The 10358-nt window shown below is 36.8% G+C and overlaps 1 protein-coding gene across 2 annotated transcripts; it reads right to left on the reverse strand.

Annotated features, from left to right (window-relative positions):
- Positions 1 to 780: 780 nt before the first annotated feature.
- LOC130828335 (auxin response factor 8-like) lies at positions 781 to 9733 on the reverse strand. Of its 2 annotated transcripts, XM_057694267.1 has the most exons (14): positions 8798 to 9733; positions 8298 to 8413; positions 8105 to 8203; positions 7457 to 7513; positions 7203 to 7358; positions 7036 to 7120; positions 5014 to 5104; positions 4752 to 4916; positions 4489 to 4611; positions 4135 to 4210; positions 3578 to 3725; positions 2134 to 3143; positions 1856 to 2046; positions 781 to 1235 (listed from the first exon to the last, which is right to left on the reverse strand). In XM_057694267.1, the coding sequence occupies exons 1-14, from the start codon at positions 8838 to 8840 to the stop codon at positions 1145 to 1147; spliced, it is 2451 nt and encodes an 816-aa protein (XP_057550250.1). In that variant the 5' UTR covers positions 8841 to 9733; the 3' UTR covers positions 781 to 1144. The 2 variants fall into 2 exon arrangements, with proteins under 2 accessions (XP_057550250.1, XP_057550251.1); XM_057694268.1 differs by lacking the exons at positions 8298 to 8413; positions 8798 to 9733 and having other exon boundaries at positions 8109 to 8199.
- Positions 9734 to 10358: the final 625 nt, after the last annotated feature.

The raw sequence follows: 10358 nt of genomic DNA on the forward strand, positions 1-10358 counted from the left end.
TATTTTCTTTCGATTCAAACAAAGCATTTGAACCATGTTAAAGGTCACGTCTTTCAGCATTGTTGAAAAAAAACAAGTAATTTTGCTTTTGATCACAATCTCATATTAGAGCTTATAATGTATCGTTCAAGATATTTAAAGTTCTCATTCAATATTGTCGATTTAATAAATCGTAAAATTAATATGCACTAAATCTACATTAGACTTATCAGTAGATTCATGAGTGGGTCCCGTCGAGTTCTTTTAATGAAACATTACTTTTTGGGTAAAAGTAATGGGACCACATACATAATTATGAAATGGTGAATTATTAAGGAGGGGCCAATGTTTATGAACATAGCACTGCACAAGTCAATGAAAGGATCTTTGGAGATCCACCGACCGCCACTTTAATAGACGAAATCTAGCTGAAAAGGGATACTCACTTTGAGTGTATTTATTAGTTTAATATCTACCTCATAATATGATGGAAAAAATCTTAGGAAAGATTTTATCTAGACCTTGTTTTATACTCATTTTCCCGCACTATGAAAATCAAAGCGAAAACTTTTTATATATAATATAGCAAATTCAAAATAACGAAATCAAAGTTGTATACAATGAGATGATAATCTAAGATCCGATCACAATTTACAATACAACGATATCAGTTAAACTATTAACCTGTATACGTTCAGTCGACTTAGTGTCGGACTCATACCTTAGTATTGATGTGATCACGGTACCAAGATGATTTCGAGGGACGGAAAGACGTTACAAAAGATGAAAACAAGATTGCAATAGTCTTCACAAGTTGTAATATCATAACAATTTCTTGAGCAATTGTTGAAAAACTTGAATAAGGAAATCTCACTCACCCAAATGGCTACAAATTATGACAAAAAGCTAAATAAATGTTGCATGAGCTCAGAATATAAGTCTTAGTTGAGCTACAAAATGTGTATTTGGGCAAAAGTTACTAATCTCATGTTTAGAATTTAAGGCATTAAGCCTACCATAAGCTGAGTGAGTACTCAAAACATGTTGTATTAAGAAATTTACTAAAACGTTTTATCTTCACTTGCTTGATGATCCGAAGGGGGTAAACGTCGACCGCTCAATGTCTATTTTGTAACCTCGATCTGCGACATTCTACCTCCGAGTTCTATGAGTATGTCTCGGTCCTTAGCTTCCCCAACTTCTGGACATCTTCGGGTGAAAGTATTTTTATATAGGAGACATTGTATACAAATGCCCTGCAAGAGAAAATCATGATAGGTAGCTCGATGAGGCCGCTGGGAGGGGAGAGACAAGCAGAAATGCAGAAATAAAACAGAAGAATGGAACAAGTATATAACACTAGTATATAAAATCCTGGGGCCTCAACCATTAGCATAACTTTTGGTTGAGTTGATTCCTTGATATGGAATCAGAAGCCCGCATGACAAAAGGTCACAAGTTCGAATTTCGGCCACCCCTCATTTAGAAAATTTAGCGCCAGGTGTGAGGAGGGCTTGTGTCGTATCCATGCTTCTAGCCCAAATGACTCTCGGGTGAGGGGGCGTGTTAGAGTATAGAACTTATCCTGAGGCCTCAACCATCAGCTTAAGCTTTTGGTTGAGTTGGTTCCTTGACAGTATATAACACTAATAACTTGTGTTACTATGGGAATGGGTTAGGAGAGGCTAAACTAAAGAGTCTCATTTATGCACCGAAAAACCAAAACACTGCAAAACCTAACTAATCCCGTCTCAGTTTAAGAAAGGTTTTCAGATTTAATGCACGAAAACATGTAACAAAGAACAAATTTAGCTATACTTGCACAGACTTCTTTATGATCGTTCAAAAAAAAGCGAGTTTTCAATGGTTTACTTACTCCCAAGGGTCGTCTCCAAGGAGAAGTACATCGTTCTCCCTGTCGACAAACACAAGCTGCCAGCCTGATCTCAGAGGGTCATCGAGCTTTCCCTCAATTCCAAACATCTGACCCAGCTCCTCACGCAACTCATGATAGCTGCTGAACCGGGAGATGTCTAACGAACGCCCAACTGATCCAGATTTATACACCTGAAGCCAGCAAAAGGAAATTTTACTTTAATATCAAGGAAAAAATCCACACAAGAAGTCTATTCTCCGTTTTAAAAGAGCATGTACCTTAACAAATGTTCTTGTTGGGTTTGGCAGGTCACCCTGCCCTTCACTATGCAACTCCGGAGAGTTGCTATTACAACCATACATATTGTGATACCCAGAAGCACCTGACGGTAACGAGCATAGTTCCGTATCGTTTGAAGAAGTACGATAAGTAGTCGGCATTGTCATTGGTAATACAAGCCCGGAAGAATCAAGGTTAGCACCAAATACATTGTGATTCTGCACATCTAAGCTACAGTTTCCGGTCTCCAAGGAAGTGTCTTTCCCGGGGTATGGAGGTAGAGAGACCGAATTCCCGAAGGCGTTAATGGGTGTAAATGAATTCAATGATACTAAAGGATGTTGGGAACTCTGTTCATTTAACGTCGTCTGATTAACATGTGAAATATCAGAAAAATTACTAATTCCTTCGGTACGCGCAGAAGACAGAATGTTCTGTACAGGTGAATGAGTAGAACTGGATATCTCGGCATTTCCGGAGCTTGTGTCTGCTTTTCCAAGGGCCGACGACATCGTAAGTTGCTGCCTGCTTTGCATTTCGTTATTCGGAAGTGAAAACGCCTCGGAACCACATAATTGTTGGTTAGATAATCCTCCGCTATGCTTGAAATACTCCTGTGGGAGGACACGCTGTGGAAGGGTATCCTTCGAAACCTGAGACTGCCCTTGTAACATTTGTTGGGTCAGCGATGAATGAATCAGTTGCTGTTGTTGCTGCTGCTGCTGCTGCAACATCGGGATTTGGCTGGTCGACTGCTGGAGATATTGAATAGGTTGTTGAAACTGCATCATCTGGGGATTCAACATATCACCGCCTCTTAAATTTTGAAAAGTGGGGGATAACAATGCTTGATACTGCTGGTTCTGATTTCCGAGAGGAAGCAAACTATCGACTCTAGACTGCATCCACGGGAACATTCCAAGGGACTGGAAATTCATGGAATTTAGACCTTGTTCTCCGCCTTGTCCCCTCAACCACATTAAGCTGTTTGCAGTATCATCTATATTATCTGCACGATGAAATAAAAAACACTTAAGAAAGCCGAAAAGAAAATGGACCCAAAAGTTTTTCTCCTTTCATTACATTCAAATACAAGTCAATAGCCTACAATGATAGTTGGAAATGAGAACTTAGACTAAAACCACATTCTAATGCCGTCGCTTCCACAAAGCATACTTAATTATTTGATCCGTCAAAGATTAATTCATAAAAGTCATAAAGCTATTAACTTTCTCGAAAAAGTTGTCTTATCTCGCTTAAAGTTCCCGCATAGTGTCATCAACATGTTCTAGTCTTGGTGGATGTTGTCCAAAAGAAACATACAATTTTCCACGAATGCTTCCAATTGTTTGCTTCAAATTGGCTTAAGTTTCTTAAAATTACTAAAAAAAAAAAAAGAAATAAAATACAAAAATTAAAGAGTCAAAAAGGAGTTAACACTACCTGACAGTGACGAAGTGCCAGCATGCCATGGTCTTTTGAGCCTGAGGGGAAAGAGAGATGGATACATGGGGAAGGTTGTCAAAGGCTCGATTTCCCATAATGAAACTCGTGGTTGTCTCTCACCAGCAGTTGATTCATCCCAACCAACCTATAAGCAAAAAACCAATTGAAACATGCGAACAATGTTACCAGAAAGATAATAGGATACAGTACGTGTAATTTTGAAAACAAAGGGTTCATACGATGGGATCCTGAATCTGATGTTTGGGGAATAAAGTTTCCGAAACATAACTCTAAAGTTTCGGGGTCAAAGTTTCCGAAACAGGATTTGGTGAGAAGTTTCCGGTTTCTTGTAACTACGCACAAGAGCATGGAAAACAAAATATCTGTGCAAGGTTTAACCATAGTATCTTGAGCCACTGACTACAAAGCGTGCGAATGACTAGAAAAGTACACTAGAGGTGGCAGAAGTTATGATAAGATGTGAAACTGTAACAGTACAAGTAACTACATAGTTAAATCAACCAATTAAGTTAAAAGTTGTCCAGAGATAATACCTTCACAGATCTCCAGTGAGAGCTTGGCCAACGAACAGGATCTAGGTCACTGATTCCAGTAATTGTACCCATGTATCTGTGCATAGTATAAAACCGTAGAAATTAGATATCTACAGCCATGATTACACGCAGCTTAGCACTGTTGCAAGGATGGGACTGCTGTGAATAGTTCCTGATTTTCCCAGACCTTAGAAGCAATGCACATAATTCGCTAATCTCCTTACGTATCGTGAATCGAAAAAGCAAATTATGGTTGATTTTGGGTATTCTTGGGCCAAATTTGAGCGAATCACGAATTTAAAAAGCAAACTAGAAAATAAAGAATTAGAAGTGCAACTTGTATAAATATCCTACCTACGAACACTTGATTCTTCAGTCTCAAACAACATACGAAATCGCATCCCAACAGAAACACGTGTGTGATACACTGCTTTGACATATTTCGATAAAGGTATGACGAACTCCGATGGGCTTGCCCTGAACACATTTACAGCTTACAACTACGATGAGAATGAATGGAAAAGAGAAAGCAACCACATAGGGATAAAAGAAATCACAAAATTAAAGAAGAAAAGCGAAGAGTAAGAAAACAAAAGAAATAACGCTTATGTACCGACCTCGGATTATAGAAAATGGTAAAACAACTATTAGTATTAGCAGCATGAGCAGCAGCTGCCAGAAGTCCTATATGCATACTGTCACTTGATAAGACAGACGAAGGCATTACAGTTTGAGGTCGAGTGGCCCGGCGAATTCCCAGAAATAGTTGATTCTTCTCATTCCTAAGTTAAGATGTACAGTCATCAATTATTCATTCTTTTATATAAAACCAAGACATTTGAAAGATCATGCGCCAAGAAAAATAACCAAATGAAATACCATATAAACAGAACAGAATCTCCAGCAACAAGTCTTTTAGCACTGACAAAAACGCTCCATCCTGTAGTAAGAAGATGCCTTTTGGGCTGTCCTGCATAAGAAAAACCTCAAGTTGTTAAACAAAGATGTATTCACATCTCAAAAAAGGTCACACATAGAGGTATTTTCTATATAAAACCACTGGATATAAATTTACAGTTTATAAATGCCAAGTAAAATCCCACATTAACGCCAAAAAAATAAGTCATAGACACGAGTATACTAAAGCAAGGAAGTACGAGTCAAGAAATCAGTTCTGATGGTTTTAGATCCAAGCATCAACTAGATATGCTTCTCTAAGGGCATTTTCTTCGCAACTTATCAAAGCTAACATATTTATTAGCCACAACCTGATGGGTTTACATTCTTGCGAGCCCTAACATTGGCAAATTAGTGAGATAAAAATCCAATATTAATAATCCCGTTTACATGGTCTCCCATCAATACGTGTTAAACTTTACCAGCATTATGCAAAAATTGATTTTGTCTTATCATACAATATGTTCAGATTTTCTCTTTTCCATCAGATCACTAAGTTAGGAATTTATGATATGACGCAGTTTCCTACAGCGATTTACAGAAAACCAACCTAAAAAGAGGCACCAAAACTTCCTATGTTATATACAACAGTATTGTGCCTCAGATACTTAAAAAATATAGGATTTCATTTATGTCAAACAGAGAAAATACGTAAAACGAGATTATGTTTGTCCACATATTAATATCTTTCAACTACTTCCTCTGATTATACTTGTAACTAATACTGACATTTTCCCATACAACATGTCACAACCACTTGCAATTATTTCAGAACGCATGTAATTGCAACATATTGTAGGAAAACCTAGAAATTCCACTTAAATCTAATCTAATATACTGTCTTTGCACATGCCCAAGCGATATTAAATAATCTCTTTCATCTTTCCTCAATATTTGCAACTACTAAATCATTTCTTATATTTTCATTTCGAATTTATCCCTCAAGGTATATCCACTCATCCATCGAAGCATTCGCATTCCCGCTACTCCTATCTTCCTACAATGATCCTTTCTAAAAGTCCAACATTCTAATCCATATAATAGCGGTGGTCTAATGGTCGTTTGATAAAACTTATCCTTAATATTTAAGAGTACACCTCAATCACATAATATTTCAGTAGTTACTCTCTCTTTTTTGCCATCTACACTTAAATCTATGGGTCACATCTTATTGGATCTCCACTACTTTAATATGGATCCAATGTATTTGAAGCATCCACTTGTGGCGATTTCCTAGTGCCTCTCATCATCTCGTTTGTGCTAGATTTACATTCCATGCACTCTGTCATACTTTGACTTTAACTTCGACTCTTGCCTCCATCGTTCTAACTTAGCATTTAGCCCCAACCTGAACTCATCTACCAAAACAATGTCTATGGAAAACAACATACACCAAGACATGTCTTTACTTCTCCATACATATCTTGCACTATATTAATGTCTACTTTGTCATTGCCCACCAAATTACTTCTCTAGATATCTTGTCGTATGCTTTTTTTTCAAGTCACAAAAAGCATGTGCAAGTCTTTTTTCCAGCCCTATAGTACTTCATCATTTGGAAGTTAGCACCAAGAAACAATATTTGAATGTTTCAGACAACATAACAAATCTGGTTCAAGTTCTTCAATTTAAAAGTGGTAATTGGTTTTCATCACATCAACGGTGGCGCTAGACATTTCCCTCCATTCTTCTCCTCATTGATCAACATAATATAAATATTTACACTTAGTTGATTTTAACCAATGATAAAGACAAATGCAGACGGATACTGTAGCAGCAAAGTGTTTCACTGATTTCGCTTTTTAAGGAAGTCAAGACCATATAAGAGCTATAGGTTATCTACATCATTATAGAGCTAACCACATAACTTGATAAGCAACAAAATGCTATCAATATCATAGTAACAAGTTAAGGGTTCTTCAATGTAAGCAGAATAGCATATACCTCGAAATATGTGTCTAAACTTCCACTCAACGTCATGTAGATCTCTAGCAACCAATTCTTGAGCCGGTGGCTGCAGAGAATAGTCCTACAAGAATAATAATTTTTTTAGCAAGTACAAAATTTTACAATTTGAACAAACAAAATCTATACAGGGAGCAAGGCACTACCAGTGGAGGAAAAACTTTCTCAGCTGCACGACGAGGAACAGAAAACCCTCCGTGAGTACTGGTGTCACTAGCTGTCAATGTTTTACAGAAATAATTGGTGGGCTGTCTACTTGGTATCCCGAAATCTGCAGGTAGATATATGTCCTTCTGTTCTTGCTGCACACATGTACCATAAAGATTAATTATCTTCTCTAAGCAGCAAATCAAGCAATTCAATCAAAAATATCAGTTAACTTTAATAATATTAATATTACCGGACTTAACGGTTGCAAAGTCATTTGGGCGTAGACTTCATCCGTCTCAATATCAGCCTGAAATCCCAAATAGTAGAACATCAGTCTAGCTTTTGGTTCCCTGCTCACTCTCAGCAACAAGATGTTATAATTCACGAAAGAAAGTCTAGGCAACCCAAACAAAAAGGAGAAGAGCTACGCCAATTACAAGCACAAAAGAAGTTTACTACTAAAACCAATTGATAGCAATAAGAGTTACCCCTCAAGTTTATAAAACGGTGTAGGTAACTCACTTACAAGCCCAAAGCAAATTCACTACAGTTGATAGTAGTAAGAGTTACTTCTCATGTTTGTGACCTAGTATACCCATCTCTCATTCTCTGATGGGGTACCAATCACATGTGGGCATACCCCAATCACATGTGGGCAACAATATGCATTTAAGTGTCACATGATTCGCTAATCTCCTCGCGAGCCGCGAATCGAAAAAAGTGAATTATGGTCGGTATCGGGCAATTCTTGGGCATATTTAAGCGAATCCCAAATTCAAAAAGTGAATTACCTAGCGAATTATGTTACACTGCGCATTTCACTAGAACCATTTATTTATTTTCAAAATCAATTTAACCAAAATAGAACAAACTTCAAGTTTCGGAGCAAAGGACAAACATGCATTGTGACATTATGAAGCTGGCAAATCAACTGTGGAGGCAAACTCGGGTAGTTAGGTATCTGGCCATCAACATCTCTATTAGTAGTGGCAGCAACCTGAAGTTAAACCAAAAAGGTTACAAACTGCAAATTGAATCTCTTCAATATATAATCCCACAAAAATGGAATAAAAACATAGTTGTAGTACAACCTGCTCACTATGACCCTGAGGAAAATAGACAACACGGCTCCCAGCAGTCGGTAGGCACACAAGAGGACCAGCACAAGCATGCCATAGTTCTGAATTAAGACACTTCTTTTCGCCCCCTATAACAGTTTCATTGAAATTGACATAAATACATGATAGAGGACATAGAAATGATCAATCATACACTACTTTATGTTCCACAAAGATACAAGAGACAGCATGAATTTGAAAAATCTTTTAAACCCGTTACAATAAATTGATAACCGATAAATTTGTTAACAGGCTTGTACACAACAAGACCGACATAAGAGGGGAGTTAGCTGCACATAAACCCGATATCAAGGGAGTAGCCCATCAAATATATATGTTAGTTAACCTCTATCTATCTAATTCTTCTACGAGGGATCACATGTAGGTTATTTTCGAACAATAACACACAAATCAAATTAAGAAGAATGATATTGTGCAGGAATTAAGGAAAAAGGGGAGAGGTTAGGTGATACCTTCATTCCCAGGTTGAACCAATCCTGATGCTGAAAGCTTCATATCCCACTTATTGCTATTCTGGGTAAAAGCTAGCTTAAACAATCCTTACTAATATGCAACTTAATAATCTCCCAATTAAACATACCCACTAATAATTCAAAACCCTTGCTTCCCATAAACACTTTTTTCCTGCTAATTACCACATTCCATTCCTTCATTAGTTCCCACACTTCAAATTACTACCAAAAGTGGAAAAACCCCTCAAAAAGAGGGTCACAAACCCCAGACTTTTCTAAACTAAACCAAACCCACATAAACTAACACCATCAAAATCACTCCTTCACCCTTTTCACATACACCCACCTCATAAATTTCAGCACTAGCAACAATAATCTCTAAACTAAACCAAACCCAGATAAATTAACACCTTAAAAATCAGTCCTTCACCAATTTCACAAGTACCCACTTCATAAATTTCAAGCAATATCAATAAATCACTAAACTAACCTAAAAAAACCACTCTTTTACCATTCACACAAGTACCCACCTCACAAAATTCAAGAAGTAACTAGCAATAATAATAAAACAACAAAAAGATACAAACTTTCTTTTGTATTTTTTTCCCTATACTCTTTACCAAAAATAGAAGTGATTAAATTACCAAACCTTAAAACTTAAAAAGGGATACAATACCATAAAAGCACAAGTTTCATGACATGATGAAAACCCATGAAATTCTTACTTTTTTAGTAAAAAGAAAGAAAGGAAAGTAAAGAAAGAAGAGGTAAATAAGCAAAGCACCCGACCAGAAGTCGACCTGAACAGGCAACAATAAGAGCAGAAGAGAGAGAAAGATGGAGTTAGTGAGAGAAAACAAAGATGAAGAAATGAAGAGAAGAGAAGAGAAGACATAGAAAGAGAAATAAGGGGATATTCCTTTTACATCTTATTTTATTTGAAAAGAAAAAAATAAAAATAAAGAGTGTGCATGTAATGTTTATGGAAAATAGAAAAAAAAAAGGAGGAAAAATCAGAGCCGTAGGAAAAGCCGTACGCAGTGAATCGTGACCGTGAATTGGGGTGCTGATGCTCCCACTGATATGACAGCAAGCATGTGCCCCCATCCTTCAGTGGTTGTTGTCAGAAGGAGGGTACGGATTTTTGCCCATCCAAAATATTACTCCTATCAAATTATTGAACTCCCTTTCTTTGCAAATACTTTCTCAATCTATCTTCAAAACAAAGCCAATGATTCAATTTTCATCCGACTTCGTAACTGATTTTAATTTGACCTGATATAAAAATGAATTTACTAGTATGTAAAAATTAATACTCAGACAAAATTCGATTTTAAATCGACCCGAAAAATCTGACCCGAACGAACACCTAGCTCTTACTTTCTCGGTCCCTTTAAGTTTATACCATATGATTTAAATATGTAAAAGTTAATCATTAAATGGTAAGAATGAGATTTATTTATAGTGTAAATTTTCAAAATATGTATAAGGACATTCTCAAATTAATCATTAAAAAGTTTTTTTCATAATTTTCCAATACCACATAATCTAATGGTACTGC

The sequence above is a fragment of the Amaranthus tricolor genome, chromosome 12, assembly GCF_026212465.1.
Source record: "Amaranthus tricolor cultivar Red isolate AtriRed21 chromosome 12, ASM2621246v1, whole genome shotgun sequence".
In the NCBI taxonomy this organism is placed as follows: Eukaryota; Viridiplantae; Streptophyta; class Magnoliopsida; order Caryophyllales; family Amaranthaceae; genus Amaranthus; species Amaranthus tricolor.